The following is a 23,193-nucleotide window of genomic DNA, read 5'->3' on the forward strand; positions in this document are numbered from 1 at the left end:
TCACCGAGGTGAACAGTTTCGACTGTCTGAACAGACGTGGCCTGACCTGCTCTGGAAGGGGGAGGTGCAAGAAGGTACTCTGCCGCAGCATGGTCTGTAGAATTTTGACCACTTCTACAGGTTTGGATGTCATGAGTCGGGGCATAAGGTCAAGAAGTTTGTCCACAAAGCTGTCCTGTAGGTGGGGCAAATCAGCAATAAAACACCTGGAGGAACAAACAGAAACAACTGACTAGGCGTTCATTTATACAGGCTGAACCCCAAACATATGCCAAACCCTGGGGTAAAAGTGATGAACTGAAGGAGCTCATGGTTCCTGACTGAGGAAGCCAGGCACCTAGATAATTATGCCCTGGTGATATGATCGTCCTAATAGCCTTGCTTACTGAATACCCGTATGTGCCAGGCATACTCTGTGTTTCATGTGATCTATTTTAGTCCTCCCAGCAGTCCTGTGCATTGTTGGAATTATTATTTTCATATTATAGATTCATTAATTAACAAATACATCTTTAAGACTTAGCAGGTGCCAAGTACTATCACAGGCACCAGGGACATAACAGTCAGCAAAAGAGAAGAAAATGCCTATCTTAATGAGGCTTATATTTGTTGAGAACACTGAGATTCAGAGAAAATGATGTTGCACTGAGGCTTTAAAAAGTTAAGTAACTCATTCCCAGTGCTGATTCCACTGTAGAAAGGGACAGTCACAAAATATTTCACTGAGGAGGTGGTATCAGTACAGGGACACAGTGGCCCAATGAAGAAAGACTGTCCAATTCTAACAACAGGTAAGGAACTTCGGCATACCAGAGCTATCACCTTCCCAAAAGTGTCCTCAACCCAAGTGTGCAAAAACAGACTCTCCACCTTAAAGAACCTAAAACCAAAAGTAAGGCATGAACTTGGTTGAGATTTGAAGCCAGGATCTTAAAGGGCCAAGTGGAGTGTGTCATTTGCCAGAGAGCAGGGCCTATTGGTGAAACGTCGTATTGCAACTCAGCCCTACCGGAAGCTCTATCACCCACATGAAGACTGACAAGTGTGGAGTCATGTAAGCTTCAGGTCTGGTGAAGTTCATGGGGGCAAGGATGAGAGGGGATGGAAGAACGAAATATCAGACTTAGTAAATGTTAGACTATAAAATCCTATAAATGCCTTCCTCCTCGTATTTATTATATTGCCAGCACAGCACATGTCTGGTCACTAACTCAACTACCACTTCTTCACCAAGCCTCCCACTCACCTACTGCATCTGTTTTAACCAATTTACTCTATACAAAATTCTGAGAAAACATAGCTGTACTACAGAATAAAAGTTATTTATAGAATTATGGAACAATTTTTTGTAGATTATAGAAAAATATGGAAATTTAAGAACAGTGGTGAGATGAACAAACAAGTTAAATTTTTCAACAAAAAAGTTTATGTTTTACCACGTAGTACCTGTCTTTCTTGCAGCCCAGCTGAATGCTGAATCCAAATGATTCCTGATGTTTTCATTATACCGTTGTACGTTTAGCAGAGTTTAAAGAAGTTTATATACCACTGAAGAAAATACACAATTAGGGCACACTGCCACAGAAAACAGGTTGGCTGTGTGGGTTACACCAAGGGTTCTGGCTTGTAATGGCTCTTGTTGTCCTGTACGTGCTATTCTCCGCATAACCAAGGTTTAATAAGCTAGGAGGTGATGAAATACTTACCTCTGAAAAAAGTCCACTTCCTGTAAAAACTTTTCACACATCCCAAATAAGGGGTCAACTCTGTAGAAGAAAACAAACACACATATTTTGCTTATGTCATCTTCCAACTGAGGAATGAGGACCAAATTCCTAGAAACCTGAGTCTACACGAAAGGAGAATGAGAGTAGTACATTATCAAAATTCTCTCTAAGAGAAAGAGCAGACTCCTAACGGACCCGGGGGGGGGAATATCTGCCAGGATCCCAAGACCCGATTCAGACACTGCAGTGACTTGTCAAAATCAAGGGCTATCCTAGGCCATGCCTGGCATCAGACTGACTGAGGCTACGGGACAGAAGCACAGCTCGCGGGCAGTGCGGCACCACGCTCCTCCTCTGTGGGAGTCCTCACAGCTCTCCACTCAGCACTCCGTAGAGCTGTCTGGGAGCTCCGATCTTGCCCAGGACGGACAGCTCAGGTGCAAGGAGGGGACATCTACATCAGGTAAGTTTGGAGCCTATCCTGGCTTAGAAGCCTCATGCTCCACAGGGGCTAACACCTCTTGAAACAAATCCATAGGGACACCTTCCAGGGTCCCCACAGGGGATATGCCTAGTTGTAGGAATCTCTGCACTCAATGGAGCCCAAAGCTACAGTGTCTGCATCAGGCAATCACGGTTCATTGATAGTTCCTTCTGGTCTACATGCAACTTTCTCAGTGATCATTTTTACTATGGCAGTGTTACCTAGTAACATAGCTGATGCTATCAGGTTTCTAGGGAACAGACCTAGAAAGTTAACCAAGTCAGATTCTCATGCCGAAAGAGAAAAGGTTTTGTTACTACTTTGCCCACAGACACGGACTGTGTTCTTTCTTCAGTACTTGGGTCTTTTTATTTCTTGTAATTTCTGAATGAAACTTTCCATTTATTTTCGCTATTATTCACTAGATGAGTAAAATGCCAGTAAAGAAAAATAGACAAATACTCTTTCCTTATATAAAAACAGGGAAGAAAATGGTGTTTTCTTTTTTAAAAGAAAGATTTATTTATTTGAGAGAGAGAGCGAGCATGAATAGGGAAGTGGGGGGAGGGGCAGTGAGAGAATCTTTTTTTTTTTCTTCAAGATTTTATTTATTTATTTGATAGAGAGAGCATGAGACGGGAGAGGGCCAGAGGGAGAAGCAGACTCCCTGCTGAGCTGGGAGTCTGATGCAGGACTGGATCCTGGGACTCCAGGATCATGACCTGAGCTGACGGCAGTCGTTTAACCAACCGAGCCACCCAGGCGCCCCGAGAGAGATAATCCTGAAGCAGGCTCCCCGCTGAGCATGGAGCCCAATGCAGGGCTAGATCCCATGACCCATGAGATCATAACCTGAGCCAAAACCAAAAGTCGGCTGCTTAACCAACTGAGCCACCCAGGAGCCCCACTGGTGTTAAGATTCTTAATAACCTAGATTAGTCTTTCTACTAAAATGTAAGCTCCATGAAAATAGGGATTTCATATTAATCATTTTGATACATGATATATTTCCTGGCACAAGCAGCTATTACGATAAATATCTGTTGAATGAACAAGTAAATGAGAAATGACAAATGGAAACTTACTCTACGAGCAACATGCATTTGAATTCTTTCCTAAAAAGCAGGTAGCACTTGAAACTTCCTTAACTCTGATAAACTACCAGAAATGGAAATGAAACTTGATAGTGAGGTTTACCCACTGAAGATCTCCGGGAGTGAGAGGACTGGATGGGAGGCCTCCAGCTAAGCAGGTGGTGAAAGGAAGGTATCAGCCAAGCGGTGTCAATTTAGGGTCTGCTTAGAAAGAGTCCTCTTGGAGAGTTTCCAAACAGTAAAATACAGATTGGGGAACCCTCTCTAAACCCTAATACAGAGCAGGAAGCCTCACCTACATGCTATGTGAAGTAGGCCTTTACCACTAAAAATGTCCACTTTTTTTCATGGTGTGAGGAAAGAAAGCAGGGGAAAAGTGAAGTCGCTGGGGAATCAAACACTGATTTACAGGTGACTTTTGTTTATAAGTATGCAAAGACAATAGGAAATTATTGGATGTTAAAAAGATAATCAGGGCTATAAAAGACCAAGCAGACCTCAATGAGATAAAGTCAAGGCAAGAAAGCACAGAAAACTTTGAAAAAATTCTAATAACTAATGTCAGTGAGATTAAAGAGGAGACCCGAAAGGACACTACACTAATAAAGCAAGAGAAACTGCTATGAAAAGGGCACACAGAAGAAAGCACACTCGGAAATGAACAGTAATAATGACATCAACTCAACAGGAATACTACAATGAAAAGTGATGAAAATGGAAGTAGTAGCTTCAAAGAGCATCTTGAGGAATTTACGCAAAATAGCGTAGAAAAACTAAGAAACTGAGATTATGAGAAAAAAGATAAGAGACAGGGAACACAGATCCAGAAGACACAATATCCAATATGACAGACTGGAGCGGATGGAAGTAGTAGTGATTAAAGAAATAATGGAGGGAAAAATTCCCTGAGCTAAAAGGAGAGTTCATACTTCAGAGACCCACTGAAGGTCAGTAAAAACACTGAAAAAGACACATACCTACACATATCCTGGTAGAATTTCTGAATTCTAAAACGAAAAAAAAAAAAAATTACAGCTCTGAACTAAGACATATAAGCTCCCTACAAAGGAAAGAGAACCAGACAGACATCAGACATCCTAACTGTAACACTAAACAGTAACATAGCAATATTTACAGAGTTCTGAAAGAATTTCAATTATGTGTAAGAGCCAAAGAAAGGCAGTTTCAGACATGCACGGTCTCTTATATACTTATTCAGAAAAACAATTACTAGAATGCTAGAATGTGTCCAGTCAAACAGTGAATCAGAACAAGGAATGTCAAAAAAAAAAAAAAAAGTGGGCATCAATTTAGAACCAATTTTGAAAAAATACTTACAAAAGATTAATGCATACTTTAAGAACAGATTCTTTAAATAAGAGACACAGTATAAAAACATAAGCTGAAACTAAATTCCAAATTATTTAACAGTATAACACAATCAAATAAAAATCAAATAAAACACCCTGAAACTTTCGTCTTGATCTGAGGTGATCTTGATAGAGGTAAATCATAAAATCTATTTATCTTTTTAAGCTGATAAATTTAAGCTGAATATGTTTATTAAAAATATAAGTAAAAATACTAATTATACATGAACTAATGCGAGCTAACATTTATCAAGTGTTTACTCTGAATTGACTCAGCAGTATTTTAAGAGCTTTATGTTTAATAATTTGATAATTCTTACAATAACCCTGTGAGGGTGAAGCAAATACTATTATTATCCCAGTTAACTCATGGGGAACAAACTGAGGCACAGAAGTCTTAAGTAACTTGCCTAAGGTCACTAAGTTTGCAAATGGTGGGACTCAAGATCTCAGTCTAAGCAACAAGGAACCACAGCCTTCGTAACTGCTAGGTTCTACTGCCTCTCACCTGCAAAGGTTAGATGTAGGGTTAGAACTTTCAAACCCTTGGAAAAAACAAGAAACAAAGAAAACAACCAATCTAGCAAAGTCAAGGGAGAAAAAAAAAAGCAGGNATGCACACAAAGGCAAAGTATAAAATACCACAGCATGAGTGAAGAACAAATATATTTGTCTTTGTCTAATGACATGGAAAAATGGAATATCACTGGATGAAACGAAAAGGAGGCAGAACACAAAGTATATTATGATTCCATTTATATTAATACACACATTTATAATCTCTATATATTTATCTGCCTTGGGAAGAGTCTATTGACAGTTGTTTCAGAAGGGGTAGATTGTCAGGAAACCTTTACTTAATCTGCAATATTTAAATTTTTTTACAATAGTCATACATAAACTGAAAGAATACATATAAGTATATATATATACATATGTGTGTGTATGTATTTGTGTGTGTGTATATATATATATATATATATATTTTTTTTTTTAAATAAAGCATAGATGCAAGGGACGCCTGGATGCCTCAGTTGGCTAAGTGTCTGCCTTCAGCTCAGGTCATGATTCCAGGGTCCTGGGATCCAGCCCCACATCGGGCTCCCTGCTCAGCGGGGAGCCTGCTTCTCCCTCTCCTGACCCGACCCTCCCCTCCCGGGTTGTGTCCTCTCTCTCTCTCTCTGTCTCAAATAAATAAATAAAATCTTTAAAAAAAAAAAAAAAAAGTGTAAATGCCAACACAAGCACCTGCCTGCTCAGCTGTGACTGGCAAACAGTAGGGATTAAACATTTGTTAAGCAAATGATGGCTATCTCTAAGATTAAATCACTACCTGATTTTATCAGGTCACTATCAAGGTAAGTGAAGAAATAAAATAACACGGAGAATGTTCTTTCTGACCTGGTATTTTTCAGCGCTTACTTAAACACTCATATTCCTCCGTGCCTCTTTTAGACCGACACAACCGCTACACTGAGCATCTGATGTGTCTTCCACCTGGGAACGAGCTACTACACTGTCTCAAATCTATGACGCCATCATTCTTAAGATGCACCTTTATTTTATGAAACACGAAGAAACCAAAAAACCCGCTTTCAATTAAAGTATGGCACACCATCAAAATATCTAATTTCATGGAGGTTAAAATTTAAAATGTGCATTTTAGAATCAACTAAATACGGCAATTCTATTAGAAAGTCTAATAGTGAGCTCTTACTATGTACCATGGACCATACTAAGTGCTTCTACATGTATCATCCCATTTATTCTTCATGAAAACCCCATGAGACAAATGCTGTCATCATCCTTGTTTTACAGACAGGGAAATAAAGCACAGAGAGTCTAAAAAAATACCATCCATAATCAAACAACTAGTAAGTGGAGAGGTCACACTGCACAGGACATTACTTTCTTTTGTCTTTACTGCCTGGGAGAGCTTACAAGTCCCTTCAGAAAAGAAAATATAGTTCCTGGCACTAAATTCTTAAAGAAATCTATCAAGGACCATAAAGAATGTCTTTGTTGCCTGTTAACCTATGTTGTGCTGTAGGCAACGGAGAGCCACTGGAGGGGTTTTCCAGAGATCCAGTTTGACCCAAAGATAGAACCTGGAATATGTGAAAAAAATGAAGAGTTTGCATACCCTTTAGCAAATTTTTCCTAAATATCTTTTCACTTCCCATTAACCTTGGTGAGATCTCTGAGTACATCTGAGGAGTCTCTGAAAGGACTGTGCCACCCCTCCTGGCCAGCCACACATCTTACCCTCGAGTAGTCCGTGCTGTTACTATAAGTTGCAAGGCTTTGGCCTGCAGCCTCATGTGATGTATAATCACCACCTGTTTATTCTCCACACCGCTGTACATGAACTCCATTTTGTAGGTCTCTTCCATGATCTATAAGGAAAGGTAATAAACGATCAGTAAAAATATCATAATGGTCTTGAGAGCAGCACAGAATTCTGGGTGAAATTCTGAACTGAGGTTTTTAATGCCTATGCTTTAATGCTGAAAAGAGATTATTTAAGTGTCTATGGTGAGAGAAATTAGGATAATTTGAGAGAAATTAGTATGTTTTGAGAGAAATTAATATAGTATGTCTTATGAAAAGAGAGTAAGTTGATTTTGTCAGTTAAAAAAAAAAGACTCTCATCCAGTAATAAAGTCATCTTAGTTGATGATGTGAAGATATGAATAGTTTAATCACTGATAAAATCATAAAGAACTGCTTATTGCCCTAAACCAAATGAATAAACACTGTGTATGGAAACCCAACCCTAGGAAAAGTCCTCAAGAATTTAGCATCAGGAACCATTAACCATGTGTTAATCATCCAGATAGACTGTTTTAAGGGCCTGGTCTGTTGATGGGAATTTGGGGAGGAGAACAAGTGCAGAAAACAATGTCTATGGCCTCAGCTCAAGCCCAGTGCATTAAGCTCTTGGCTGTATTCTATCCAAATCAGCTACTCCCCTCCAAATGACACTTCTCTCCCCATTCTGTGCTTCCCTTCCTTTGAGGGCTTTGGGGTCAAAGATAGGACTTCAGGCTCTCCCACAATTGCCAGAAAGACAAGTTAACTAATTACACAGTTTGCCTCAGTTTCCCTATCTGTAAATAGGGAAGAAGTAGGCCCGAAATCATAAAACTTAAAGGATAAAATGGAGCATGGAAAGCACTTAGCACAGTATCCAGCAAACAGCAATGGTAATTCCTTTCCCCTCCGTCTTCCAGACTACTGTTTCCTGGTCCCATCCCTCCCATTCTGGGGCTCTAATCATTAGGTTCTACTCCCCTCCAATAAGCCACACAGCAGGTCTGAGAGGAAGTCGAGATCAGAGAAGAGATCAAGGAGAGTAGTGGGAAGAAAACTCAGTGGGTACCAGAGGATATGGGCTCCATTCCCTAATCTACTACCTATAGCTCTATAAATTCAACCTTGCTGAGCCTCAACTACTTCATCTATAAAATGGACTTCATATGTTTTCTTACCTAATGGGATTACTGTAAGTGTTAATTAAAATAGACTTGAAATCATTTACTGAACTCTAATATAACAATTATTAGCTTGCTACTGGGTCATAATCACTGGGTCATATGCAGACTCACTATCTGGAAGACAGGATCCAGAAGAGTTCACCAAATCCCAAAACCTAAGAATGAAGGGAAAGTGCTCAAAGCTAGAAACAGATAAACTCCAGGCAAATATAATTAAATGCTACTTAATGAACCGAGGAGTATATAAGGACCTTTTAACATTCAAGAAATGGTACAACCTAAAAATATAAACAACTTCAAAATGAGTTCAGCTACATTTTCAGATGAAAGATTCATGACAGTATTTACTGTATTTTAGTATATATGAAATACAAACTGGTAATACTTTAGAACACTAAAGCATCTTAGAAATCATCCCGTTAAACTGCCATATTTTGCAGAGAAGGAAAAATCCAGGGAAGTTAAGCAACCTCAGCATCACCCAACAAATTAGAGGCCAACCTGTGACTAGAATCCAGGTCCCCTGACTCCAAAGCCAGTGCTGTGTCCCCTAATTATGCTGCTTCTCGTGACACTAACATCTGTCACAGGCTGGAACTGAGGAAGGCACAGCAGAGGCGTGAGTCATGTGAAAGCCTCTGGCTCCAACTCAGATGAGACAATTCCTGACAGAGATCTATGTGAAAGCCAGTCCCAATATGCTTACCTGTTTTGCTGCTGCAGAAGCCAAATCACTCTGCTTCAAATACAAAGGGGCAGCCACATTCCACAGCTTTTCTTGCAAGGCCTACACAGACAAATCCGGAGAGAACAGAACACAGAGGTCACCAAGACTGGCATATCATTTGAAGCGTCTGTGTTTGTTTTGCTTTGGAAATCCTGGATCAGGACTTCCTCTCAACCTTACTCTTTTAAGCTAGTAAGCCCTGCCTATTACAAAGAAAGAGGAAACCAAAGGGTTGAACTCCTCCCCATTCAATCCAATTCCTGGCCGAAAGGTCCTACATCCAGATCAGACCAGTGCTTGCAAGCAGAGGGCAGGATCCATGCAGATCTCACCAAAATGTGCAAGCAAGCCAGCTTCCATGGCTCTCAGCCCTTCTTGTTCGCAGAGCCACTAGACTACTCTGGCTGCCCAGACCCTTCTTCCTTGACTATGGTTCTTTTATTTTGCCCCAGGTTCACTATCCTTTGAAGATCCCCATCACCTTACTGACATACCCACACCAGAAATCAAGCAGCTTTCCTAGATTCCTCCCTCTCCCTCAATCTGTCATCAAAAGTATCACAAGGAGCCACAATTTGACCTTCCGTCTCTCTCCTCTCACCCATATGGCCCCATCTCAAATCTCTCTTCTTTTTTTTCTTTTTTTTTAAGAGTTTATTTATCCATTCGACAGAGAGAGAGACAGCCAGCGAGAGAGGGAACACAAGCAGGGGGAGTGGGAGAGGAAGAAGCAGGCTCCCAGTGGAGGAGCCTGATGCGGGGCTCGATCCCAGAACGCCAGGATCACGCCATGAGCCGAAGGCAGACACTTAAATCTCTCAGGCGCCCCTCAAATCTCTCTTCTAAACCTCTGCTGTAGTCCCTTATTTTCACAGTCCTTCTTAATGACAGACACTAGTAGCCACATTTTTAAAAGTAAAAAGAAACAGGTGAAATTAATTTTGACAATATAGTTCACTTAAACCCAGTATATTTAAGGTACAATTTCTCTATAAAATCGGTATTCTAAAAGTTAATAGTTTTCATTGTTTTTTCATACTAAGTCTCAGAAATCAGTGTGTATTTTGCATTTACAGCACATCTCAGTTTGAACTAACATTTCAAGTACTCAATAGTCGCATGTGCCTGGTGACTATCCAGTTAGACAACAGCAGGTCTGAACTATAGATACAGAAATTTTTAAAGCATCCAAATCATACTACCCTTAACAGAGTTATTGTTCTTGAAAACTCACTTCCAATCATTTCTCATATATATGCTTTCTATACAGTTGTAGTCTAAAAGCAGAATTGTGTATGGTTTGTTTTTTTTTTGGTACATAACATTACAGTGGGAGCACGTGGGTGGCTCAGTTGATGAAGCATCTGCTTTCGGCTCAGGTCATGATCTCAGGGTCCTGGGATTGAGCCCCACATCGGGCTCCCTACTCATCAGGGAGCCTGCTTCTCCCTCTCCCTCTGCCTGCCACTCCCCCTGCTTGTGCTCCCCTGCCCCGTCAAAAAAATAAATGAATGAATGAATGAATGAATGAATGAAAGAAAGAAAGAAAGAAAGAAAAAAGAAAAGAAAGAAAGAAAAAAGAAAAGAAAGAAAAGAAAGAAAGAAAGAACACCAACACTGACATGGCACTCACTACGTATCAGACACTAGGCAAAGGGCTCTTATACACCTTGCTTGTTACCAACCCTTACCTAAGTAGAATTATTATCAGCCCTGTTTCATAGAAGCTTGGAAAGCCCAAACTCTGCAAAGGGGCATGGAGGAGCTTTTTGGGGTAATGAAAATGTTCTATATCTTGACTGTGGTGGTGGTGGTTAAACAGGTGTATATATTTGAAAGAATCTACCTAGCCAAACAAGAGCTGTTTAAATCCCAACCATTTTAGTGTACACACCCCCTTCCATGTATATACACATACCTGCAAAACCCTAAGCTCACACATCTTACAGTGAGAAATAATTTCTAACAACTCCATTTATTCTGACTTTGGTCAAATATCATAATCACTAACAACACTTGGAACTAAAGCCAGGATAAAGACTTACCAAGTAAGAAGGGGTCTCCTAAATCCTAAGCCTAAATTTAGAGCAGAACTCTGCTGCAGAAGCTGAAAGCTATTGAACTAATCCAGCACATTTTAAACTCAGCAAGCTGAAACAGCTTCTTGGCTACCAATTTTGTTTGTATATGTGTGTGTGTGTCTATATAATTTGACTACCTAATACGAAAGGTCAGCAAGGTGGCCATTTGAAGGGCAGTGAAATCAAACTCTGCCTAGTAAGACTTGGGCAAAGTAAAATTGACATTTTAAGAAAATAGTAAAAAAGTTCTATGCTAACCAAATTATAAAAACAATGAAAAATCCTTAGGATTCCAATGAAAATGATTATCCAATCTGCTCTAATTATACAATGATTAAAGAATTCTCCCAAGTTAAAAAAATTTAAATTCCCACGAGTTAACTTTTTTTTTTTTTTTTAAAGACTCCATTTATTTATCTGGCAGAGAGAGACAGCCAGCGAGAGAGGGAACACAAGCAGGGGGAGTGGGAGAGGAAGAAGCAGGCTCCCAGCAGAGGAGCCTGATGTGGGGCTCGAGCCCAGAACGCTGGGATCACGCCCTGAGCCGAAGGCAGACACTTAAGGACTGTGCCACCCAGGCGCCCCTCACAATTCTTTAATTAGAGACTAATATAATTACACTGCAGAGTACATAATTTCTTCACTGCTAAGCTGCTGTATAAGACTACATTTTTCCACTCATGACCTCAAGAACTGAGGAACCCATTACAGTGCTTTCGTTGCACTTTACGCACTTAAGAATCACAATCACAAACATAACGGATCCAAACCAACCTTGATGAGAAGCAGCTGACACCGAAGATAGGTAGCAGAGAAGTCAGCAACTCCTGCCAGTTCAGACTGAAGTTCTCCAAGTCTTTGCAGATCCCTGCAGTAAAGAAAACCCCAAGTCCAACAATGGACAGGGATAATGACAGCCATATAAAGATCACATCAAAAGCATTTGCCATTTTAAGGGGCACCTGTGTGGCTCAGTAGGTTAAACATCTGCCTTCAACTCCGGTCATGATCCCAAGGTCCTGGGATCAAGCCCCACGTCCCTCCCCCTGCTTGCGCGCTCTCTCTCTCTCTCCCTCTCAATCTCAAATAAATACATAAAATCTTTCTTTATTTTTTTTAAATTTTATTTGACAGACAGAGACAGTGAGAGAGGGAACACAAGCAAGAGGAGTGTGAAAGGGAGAAGCAGGCTTCCCGCCGATGTGGGGCTCGATCCCAGGACCCTGCGATCATGACCTGAGCTGAAGGCAGACGCTTAATGGCTGAGCCACCCAGGCGCCCCATAAAATCTTTCTTTAAAAAAAAAAAGCATTTTGCCATTTTATACCTAGTAAATTGGTCATAAATTTTTAAATGACGACACCCGATGCTGGAGTGGTTATGATGAAACTGGTTCACTCAGGCTTTGATAGCAGTTTCACCTGATACAATTCTTTTGCAAAGTAAAACTGTACTGTTATAAAAATCATACATATGGTCAAATATTTTGATCAGTAGCTTTACGCTGAGAAGTAATTCTAAGAGAAATATCCAAAAGAAACTAAATGCTTTATGCCCCACAATATTCTACTAATATTATTATTCCAATAATAAGGTATATGACCTTAACTACATAGAAAGTGTATGTAGGAGAAAAACACAGCAATGTGGTTTTCTGGATAGAGGTATGAGGGTGCTTTTTAGTGCCTTCTCCCAACTGTGCTTTATTTTCCAAGTATTTTATATAACAGATGAGTATTTTTTTGTATCATCAGGAAAAAAATTTAAGATATTGTAGTAGGCTTTGTTGGCTCCCTACCCAGTGAGCCATTCTTTACGTCTTCCTCACTAACTGAATCCCGATTTTGTTCAAGGTAAGGTATCCTCAAACCCATTCCCAGGTAGAGTCTCACAGAACTAAGCCAATTAGTATATGTCATCTCCCTGGTTATGTGACCTAAGCTGGCCTTCTCAGTCCTAACTGAAGGACTTATATTCCATGCTTGCAGCAGGTCTGGTAGTGGTCTGTCTCCATCTCTATCACGCCCTAGACTGAACAAGAGCATTTACGGTCCTGATTGTCACTGGAAGTCATACTGTAACTCTAAAAGAAAAAAAGCCTTGGGATAAAGCAAATGCTGAGGACAAGAAAAAGTCCAAAGAGACAGAGAACTGGGTCCTTAATGATATAAATGAACTACCTGACCATACCATACTTAGAACTGCCTCCAATTTCTATTCATATGAGAAAATAAAAAGCCGTTGTAAGCTAGTTTGAGATGGGGTTTCCAGATACCTGAAGCCCAAAGCATCCTAGCTGGATACTGGTATCGACAAAGTGATTGCAAAAATATAAAACCCAGCCGCCTGGAGGCAAGAAAATAGAAAGTGGCACATAGATCAAATAGTTGTGTTGGGACGGGAATTACTGATTTAAAAAAATTTTTTGAGTAGATAATACATACCTAGCTATAGAATTAAACCAATAAGGTACAGAATTCAAAAGATACTACAGGATGCGCAATTTAATTAGTTCACCTTCCTATCCCAGGGTGCCGCTAACTAGTACACCCTTCCCAGAGGCAACCACCATTACCAGTTTCTTTTCTTTCTTTCTTCTGGAGATACACGACATATCTACAAAAAAACATTGTTTTTCTTTCTTCTTTTTTGGGGAGAGGTGTGTGTGTGTGTGTGTGTGTGTGTGTGTGTGTGAGTGAGACCTAATAATCCATGTCAGAAAGCATTCATGGAAAGCTATCTTGTTTTTTAATGGCAACATCAAAATTTCATATAAAAATGACAGCTGTGGAAAACCTGATGATTTCGGTCACAAGAGAAGCGGAGCTGCAGGGCTGGCGTAACAAAGTTTCACAATAGCCTCTACAAAACTGTCCATCAGACGAAGCCCCTCCCTCTAGTCTCATGCAACTTTCTAATAGCTAATGCTGCGTCCTTCGGACCTTGGTATCAGGAAGGAGATGCCCTAGAAAGGGACACAGAACGAATTACTCCCAAAGTAACTGAAGAAACTGGGGCCTGCGGCTTATATCTCATCTCCTGTGAGTTTTGGTGGCTTGAGAGGTTCCCGGAGAGCCTATTCATGTGTTGGAATCCAGCACAATCAAAGGCGAGACCCTTACTAGCTAACCACACCTGTGCCATGCTACACAGGTGGCCAGCTGGTCTCTCTCTTTCACATCTCTGATGTCTCTCTTGCAAAGACAGCCCCGAATCACTCTATTTCTGAACCACTTCCTCTCCAGGAAGATTCTGCTTCTGTGTCAATGACAGACAACACTGACCAGCAGACTACACGGCAGCTGGCAGCGCCGGGTGTTAGGCTATTCTGCAGCCCCTGCACCGAAGCAGTTGTTCTCAATGGCAAAGAACAAGATGCAAGCCAACCAGCCACAGCATATCCAGACTACTGTACGAGCAGAAAAAGAAACTTGCTAGTCCTGGACAAAATGCGGTTATCCTGTTTCCTCTCTGTTCCTCTTCATGCCCACAATCCTCAGGAAGCCTAAGTTTAAACGCCCCTCAGGAAACTATGAGCTCTTTAATGAGAAAGGTACAGAGACCACCTTTTGTGTGCACTATACTAGGTGTGCTAGGTGTTTCCTTACTGGCGCCCGTGTAATCCTGACAGTGTGAACTGCAATTAATTCTATTTCACTGAGAACGAAAGGGAAGATCAGAGTTTAAGTGGTCTGTCCAAGGTCACAGGATTAATAAGTGGCAAACAGGCCTGGAATTCAGGTCTGTCTGAACTCCAAAAGTCTTTTTTAAAAAAATTGTATCATATTATATTTCATTTATTTATTTGGTATTAAACTCTTTGCATTATTTATGAACTACATCAGATACAGATGACACCAAAATGGATTTAAAACCAGATGCACAGTAAGCCACATTTCTACAAATGTGATTTGGGAGGGCAAAAGTGCCCCTCCCAGGAACACACTCTTTAGCGATCCTTCGTCCACATGATGGCAATAAGCATTTATAAAGTTTGGACGGGATTTACCTACAAAATATCAAGAGCATGTCTACTCTGTCAAATGAGCGACAATTTAAATTTTATTTTATTTTTTTACAATTTAAATTTTAAAACAAAATTTCATAAATGACCATTATCTATGCAACTGCTATTCTCAAAATACTTTCCACGTGTCATGGTAATGATCTTCGCAACAGTCCTATGACCAGCTACATAGTGCCCTCAAGTTACAGAGGAGGGAATTGAGGCCCAAGATCATGTATCTAGGAAATGATAAAAATTAAGGATTGAACCAATTCCTTTGGATTTTAAATCTCATTATACTCGACATTTTGTGTCATACAAAGTGTTAACCAGAAACAGAGCACTATGACCAGGTGCAAGGCCTAGTTAGACCTGTGTTCTAGTCCTGGACTAGTCCTGTTGCTATTCTCTGTCCTGGACAGCCTTCTCCCTTCTTCACTTGATGAACTTCTATTCCTTCTTCAGGTAGCTGCTTAGCCATCTAAGGCCCCCTTCCATCTTCCTAGAGAACCCTGAACTTCCCATACTGCAGCACGGAAAGCACGGTATTACACTTCTTGTTTACCTAGCTACTTCCCCAACCAGAATGTAAGATCCCTTGCAGCAAAGACTGTTTTGTTTACTGTTGTGCCCCTTCTGCCTAGCATAGGATGGATACTCAAAAACCATGTAACGCATGAATCCCAGCTCCCTCACTCATTTTTAAAATGGGGTACTTTACATAAGATTGTTTCCAAATTCAATTCACAAAGCACTTAGAAAAGTGGATATGCAGTAAGCACTCTGAACAGATAGCAGCTCTTATTACAATCAAGGACAGCAGAGCCTTACAAACACACAATCTACATATATCTGGAGTTGTGATATGGTCAAAAGAAAACGCCATCTATAAAAGTCTTAAAAAGTCTTCATTCCTGGTTAAGCCATCACAACGACAGTTTTCAACAAATATGTACTGAGCTCCTATATGGTACCCAAGGTACAATGGCGAAGACAAAGCAGTTATGTCAAATTCTAGAAACAAACAAATCATCTCCCAGAGCCCTAACTGAAGCACACTTTCTATAGGTGAGATCCCGTTAGATTAAATGACTGCTTGGATTACAACAGAGGGGATGGCTTGAATGTGACGGTGGGTGAAGTTTGTCTTCAACTAGTACCAACGAGTAAGTGATCAGAGTCCTAATCAGAGAAACTTCTGAATGAAACTCTAACATTTCACTTTTCCACAACTATCGAAAATGTAAGTTCTGCAGAACCCCAGAGGTCACGTGATCTAACAGGAATCGCCTTCACTGCAACATGTCACAAAGCCTCAAATGCAGAGTCAAACTAAACCAGATTCATAGCCTGGTTTTGCTACTTCTTAGCAAATTGCTTCACCTCCCCAAATTGTCATTTCTTCTCTGTGAAATGGTAACAACATCTAACTGCAATAACGTTTGTAAAACAGAGCAGGTCATCTATAACTACTCCACCATCTGCTTTCCTTTCTGGACCTTTCACCACCCTGGCCACCCTCATCAGAATGCACTCAAGTTAGAAACAGTACCCAGGACTGACACAGCACTAGAACAGTGGTCTCACCAGCCTGAGCCCAGCAGGACTATCGCCACAACATGTGGGCAAGTCAGACCAACAGGTGTTTACTGAACACCCACTACTAGCCAGCACTGCAGCTCATGACCAAATTGGCTTGCCTTTATGCATTTTGTACTTGCTTTAGTGCCAAGAGGATAAAAACTGTCAAGAACAAAACCTAAATGTTTACTTAGGTGGGGATGAGTCAGAAAGTGGAGCTTATTTTCCTGGGCTCGGGGCCAACAACTTCAGACACTGGCCTCTAAACCTAATCGCTTTGTTAAGGGAGCGGAAGAAAAAAATGTGACTGAGGCATCACGTCAGGGTCAGCATACTTTTTCTGTAAAGGCTCCAACAGTAAATATTTTAGGCTCTGCAGGCCATACAGTGTCTGTGGTGCTACTCAACTCTGCCACAAACCTTATCTCCAAAAGCAGACAGATGCTGCTTTTGTTTTTTTTTTTTTAAGGTTTTATTATTTATTCATTCGACAGAGATAGAGACAGCCAGCGAGAGAGGGAACACGAGCAGGGGGAGTGAGAGAGGAAGAAGCAGGCTCATAGCGGAGGAGCCTGATGTGGGGCTCGATCCTATAACGTGCCCTGAGCCGAAGGCAGACGCTTAACCGCTGTGCCACCCAGGCGCCCCAGATGCTGCTTTTGTTAAAGGCAAATGGATTTCAATTTGTTTCATATCATTCAGGACATCCTAATAAGGTCTGGAAGAGTCCGCTGGTTGTTCCCCAATATCTTCCCCTTCTTCCTGAGTATCAGAGTCACCAAATGTTAACTAAGCACTGGTCACCCAGAATAAAGACAGCATTTCCTAGCTCCTAGAAGCTAGATATTGCCATGTGACTTAAGTTATAGTCAATGGGATGCAAGTAAAATTAGCACATGCAATTTTTGGGGAAGTGTCTTTAAAAGGTGGTCGGGATAAGAAATGATGCCCTTCTCCTGTTCCTTCCTTTTTCCTGCAGCCTAGAAAACAGAGGGGATAGTTAGAGTTTGAATATTTAGGCAGAGACCACTTGATGCAGAAGATGGAGAAAGAATGCGCATAGGGCTCCGACAACCATCTCAGCTCTGCCCTCCCTGCAAGAAAGAATTAACGTTTCCTCCCATATAACCACTGTTACTTTATATTTTCTGTCACCCATGCTAACTAATACACAAGGAAATAAAAATTAAAAACAGCTTCTTTGTAACTCTTCAGTTTTGCACTCATCATCGATCTGGTCATGAACACAAAGAGCTTTTCTTCGTAATACGCTCAAACTCCAATCTAACACAAATATAAACAGGTCATAAAACTATGTGTGAGTGTAGGCCAACAGACTCAGAAAAACTAGCCTGTCGCCGACGGTCACCTCACCTGATGGTGAGCTCCAGCAGCTCCTGTGTTCCCTGAGGGTCCAGGTGCTGAAGACTGTACACCCTTTCAAGGCTCTGCTGCAGGAACTGATGGGAAGGGTCCTCATGAGGTGTGATGCTGGGGGAAACGGCCGATGACACTAGTTTTCTACCTGGTAACTAAGCAAACATAGTAGAGTTATAACACCATCAAATTCTGTGGCTCAGCTTCTGGTAACACGAAGAAATCAGGGGGGAAAAAAAGTGAGTCAAACACAGGAAAGGGAAAACAGGTGAAGTGATTCTGTAAATAACCTTCCTCTCATTCTCTAGCTTCAGTGGGAGAAATGGAAAGAGGGAGAGAGAATGAATATGGTCTACACAAGCTGCAAAGAGAAAAAGAAAAGAGAATGGAGTAATATTATGTTCTATTGCTAACTAAAGTAAATGAGCTAACCACAGATATGGGACTAAAAATCAATCTGTTGTCACATTTATTTTTAAACTTTATTTGATCTTTCACTTCACAGGGAAATGATGGCTTGTTCCCAAATAAATTTACACAGCATGCTATAAAAACATTTTATAGGATGATAATGATAATTCTTGCTCTTACTGCGAAAAGTGTTTACCTTTCAAGAAAGGGATGGATGAGAACAAAGTGGATTTCACTTTAAATTTTGTAGCTTATAGACAGTTTAATTTTTTTTATTTTTATTTTTTTAATGTTTTTTATTATATTGTTAGTCACCGTACAGTACATCCCTGGTTTTTGATGTAAAGTTCGATGATTCATTAGTTGCGTATAACACCCAGTGCACCCTGCAACACGTGCCCTCCTACTACCCATCACCAGTCTATCCCATTCCCCCACCCCCTCCCCTCTGAAGCCCTGTTTGTTTCTCAGAGTCCACAGCCTCTCATGCTTCATTCCCCCTTCTGATTACCCGCCCTTTCTTTATCCCTTTCTTCTCCTACCGATCTTCCTAGTTCTTATGTTGCATAGATGAGAGAAACCATATAATTGTCTTTCCCTGCTTGAAATAAGCTTCCAACTTTTCTTCTTCAGCTTCCTCACCTCTCTCAGCCTTCACAGAATTGCAGAGAGTTAAGGCCTTGCTCTGGATTAGGCTTTGGTTGAAGGGAATGTTGTGCCGGTTTGCTTTATCTAGACCACTAGAACTTTTTTCATATCAGCCATAAAGCTGTTTTGCTTTCTTATCATTCATGTGTTCACTGGAGCAGCACTTTTAATTTCCTTCAAGAACTTTTCTTTTGCATTTGCAACTTGACTAACTGGCCCAAGAGGCCTAGCCTTCAGCCTCTCTCAGCTTTCAACATGTCTTCTACGCTATGCTTAATCATTTCTAGCTGTTGATTTAAAGTGAGTGACGTGAGACTCTTCCTTTTACTTGAACACTTAGAGGCCATTGTAGGGTTATTAATTGGCCTATTTTCAATATTGTTGTGTCTCAGGAAATAGGCCCACAGAGAGGGAGAGAGACAGTGGAATGGCTGGTCAGTGGAGCAGTCAGAACAGACACAATATCTGTTAAGTTCGCTTTCCCATGTGGGACCGGTTCATGGCTCCCCAGAACAATCATGGTAGTAATCTCAAAGGTCCCCGATCACAGATCGCCATGACAAATATAATAATAATGGTGAAAAATTTTGAAATATTGTGAGAATTGCCAAAATGTGACACGGTGACACAAAGTAAGCAAATGCTGTTGAAAAAATGGCTCCAATAGATTTACTTGATGTAGGGTTGCCACAGGCTTTCAATTTGTAAAAAAAAAATGCAGTATCTGCAAAACACAAAAAGTGAAGGACAATAAAATGAGGTATGCTTGTATTTCATGGAAATTCCATAGAGGAGTTCTGAACTTGCTCCCCTGAGTAATTACGAGAATTAAGCAAGATAATGTCCACAAGTACCTAACTCAATGCTTGGCATATGAAGGTCTCAGTGACTATTACGTCCCTGTGTCCCATTTCAAGTTGTTTGAGAAGTTCTTTGTAGATCTTGGATACCAGTCTTTTATCTGTAGTGTCATTTGCAAATATATTCTCCCATTCCGTGGGCTGCCTCTTAGTTTTTTTTTGACTGTTTCCTTGGCTGTGCAGAAGCTTTTTACCTTGCTGAAGTCCCACAAGTTCATTTTATCTTTTGTTTCTCTTGCCTTTGGAGATGTGTCATGAAAAAGGCTGCTGTGGCCGATGTCGTAGAGGTTGCTGCCTATGTTCTCCTCTATGTTTAGATTTTCTAACCATGTACATATATTACTCTAAATGCAGTCATTTAGAGTCACCTAAACAGGGATGAGTTAACACAAATGAAGAGCTTAGAAAAGTGCCCGCACACAGTTACCACTCAGTGTTTGCCATTATTCTCATGGTCCACTACAAAGTTTTCTTTCTGTATCTATAAGGTTTTAAAAGTAACAAAGGTTTTATTATTAAAAAAAAAAACTTGTTGAGAATCATGGCTTTATGTAATTGTTAAAATGTTGCACAATCTAATCCCTTGGTCTAGAATATATTGTTCCAGATTCCTTATTCTTCCCTAACATAACATAATCAGTAACTCAGGGACAGTCAGAATACGAATCCTCTTCTTTTTTTAAAATTAATTAATTAATTAATTTTTAAAAAGATTTTATTTATTTTTTTATGTTTTTGTATTATATTATATTAGTCACCATACAGTACATCCCTGGTTTCTGATGTAAAGTTCGATGTTTCATTAGTTGCGTATAACACCCAGTGCACCATGCAATACGTGCCCTCCTTACTACCCATCACCAGTCTATCCCATTCCCCTCTGAAGCCCTCAGTTTGTTTCTCAGAGNTTCCCCTACCGATCATCCTAGTTCTTATGTTCCATAGATGAGAGAAACCATATGATAATTGTCTTTCTCTGCTTGACTTATTTCACTTAGCAATACAAATCTTCTTAAAAAGTAACGAATACAGAAACAAAAGTATAAAACAGTGGGAGAGTGCCCGAGAGAGAAAGAGAATGAATGAATGTGTTTTCAGAGAAAATATAGTCTGCTTCCTGCTATTTAACAACCACAAAGGACCCAAAATCAAAATACCAAAAATAATGACAAAAGTTGTTTTCAACATACCCTTAAGGCAGGAACAAGATGAGAAAGACTGTCTCGGAGGTAGGCATAGTGCCTGAAGGTATGATCTGAGAACAGTGCTGGCATTGTTGGACAGGTTTTAGCAGCATTAAAAATAAGAACCAAAACTGCAATGTCTGAGGGATGAGCGGGTTAAGTAAACCTGGAAGTTTAAAAGGTTGAGCTTGGCCAGAATCTGGTGCCCCCAATTCCCACCCTCAAAAGTCTTATTAAATGACAATTTTCTAACAAATAAATGCAAATTCGAACAAAGAGATACATTACCCCACTCATCAAAGGGTTTTTTAAAATAACCCCCTATCCTGCAGAAAGTAGCAACACACAGAAACTTCCGGTACATGGCTGACTAAAGTACATTCAGGCACATGTATCTTTGGATCATAATTTGGCACTAGACAATAAAAGTCTTTTGAATGGTGAGTAATTCTACATTTCAGATTTTATTCTAAGTAAATAATTATAGAGTACAGAATCATTTATAATAGCAAATAACCAGAAACAACCTAATGACCATACACCTTGTGTTTCATCTACCGCTGGATGATTATGCAATCGTTAAAAATTCTATGTATGAAGAACTTATAATATTGTATAACCAGCATTGTGTCATGACTGAAAAAGCAGGTTCTAACATATATAGAGGATAGGATAGCAACTATCTATTATCAGGTATTTGATGATGAGATAAACTACGTTAAAAAAATAAAACAAGAGCAAAATCCCAACTCCAAGCCTTAAAAAAGAAGGACATACACTGAAATACTAATGGTCAATTACTGTGACTAGTAGGACTTTGGACGTTAATTATGAAGTTTCTTCTTTCAACTTTCTGGACTTTCTTTCTTGTATATTAATTTCAGAACAGAAGGAAAATCAGAAATTAAAAGATAAACATAGTTTCCAATCTTCTGTATGTATCCCTATTGAAGAGCCTGCTAGTTGTCTACCCAATATCCATTCTTCCCTTTTTCCTTGCTAACAGAATACTGATTTGACTACAAATATCCTCTAACTTTCTGCCCAGAACCTAGGCCTGATGACTGGACCTCCGGCAGCAATGCTGGACAAGTGAAAATAGCCAAACAGGAAGACAGAAGGAACTTGGATCACCAAGAATAATGCAGAGCTCCTCTACCAGCAGCAGACTAGTACCTCCAGATTTCTTTTACCTTCAAGAAAAGTAAAAATCTTAATTCGTTTAAGCTACATTTGAGGGCAATCTCTTTTACTTACAGCCAAACATATTTCCTAAATAACACAGCCGTCCAACTGTCCAGTAAAGTATCTTAACATAACAGGCTTCCAAAAGTGTTTAATGTTTTTTTAATTTAAAAAGGGCCCTCAGATTTCTGAGGATTTCAATACATCCTGTGAGGTCTGTAATAACATCTAGCCCCTAAGCCCCTCCCTGATCAGCTGAACTTCAAACAGCTATAGTACTGCACCTTTAGAGGTAAGGCCTGGGATATGCCCTTCTCACAGGTAAACACAAAGTCAGGCATTGATTAGTACATCAATTAAACAAATTGTTAAAAGTATCTCCAAACACAGTGTGAAAATAAACAGAATGAATGGAGAATGCAATGGTCATCCTACGACAGCCAGTTATCTGGCTAATCTCTGCATCTCAATAAATATCCCCTAAACCACACCAAGAATCTTCTATAGAGCAAAGAGAAACATAGGAGAGTGCGGATGCACTGATGTAAACGTATTCCCATTACTGGAAAACGATCCAACTGCATGGCATGCTGCCCACGGCTATCACAAACCCACTGAACTTGTATCAGAGGCAAACTAATCCTGCAGCCTAGCTCAACCTGTCCCCTCTTCCGGCTGCAGATTAAGAAAGTTCATAAGCTGGGGCCCCCTTGGTGGCTCAGTCAGTTAAGCGCCCGCCTCTTGGTTTTGGCTCAGGTCACGATCTCAGGGTCATGAGATCGAGCCCCATGTGAGGCTCCAGGCTCAGCCCGGAGTCCACTTGAGATTCTTCCCCTCTGCCCCTCCCCCTGCTTGCTCACACACGCACTCTCTCTCTCTCAAATAAACCTTTAAAAAAAGAATGAGAGAGGGAGGAAGGAAGGAAGGGAGGGAGGGAGGGATGAAAGGAGGGGAGGGGGAG

General features: G+C 40.4%; 1 protein-coding gene across 3 annotated transcripts in view; it reads right to left on the bottom strand.

Annotated features, from left to right (window-relative positions):
• Positions 1–23,193, bottom strand: part of INTS4 (integrator complex subunit 4) — a 110,481-nt gene that overhangs the window by 8,844 nt on the left and 78,444 nt on the right. The window contains exons 14-21 of one of the 3 annotated variants that reach the window (XM_040630902.1): positions 21,054–21,187; positions 17,942–18,099; positions 11,755–11,848; positions 8,879–8,959; positions 6,941–7,071; positions 4,283–4,312; positions 1,707–1,766; positions 47–206 (exon numbers count right to left, since the gene is read on the bottom strand). In XM_040630902.1, coding sequence (XP_040486836.1) covers positions 47–206; positions 1,707–1,766; positions 4,283–4,312; positions 6,941–7,071; positions 8,879–8,959; positions 11,755–11,848; positions 17,942–18,099; positions 21,054–21,187 — 848 coding nt within the window. The remainder of the gene's footprint in view (positions 1–46; positions 207–1,706; positions 1,767–4,282; positions 4,313–6,940; positions 7,072–8,878; positions 8,960–11,754; positions 11,849–17,941; positions 18,100–21,053; positions 21,188–23,193) is intronic. The other 2 variants (XM_040630903.1, XM_008707380.2) reach the window with 2 other exon arrangements.

This window comes from Ursus maritimus, unplaced genomic scaffold (assembly GCF_017311325.1).
Source record: "Ursus maritimus isolate PB19 unplaced genomic scaffold, ASM1731132v1 scaffold_16, whole genome shotgun sequence".
Lineage (NCBI taxonomy): Eukaryota > Metazoa > Chordata > Mammalia > Carnivora > Ursidae > Ursus > Ursus maritimus.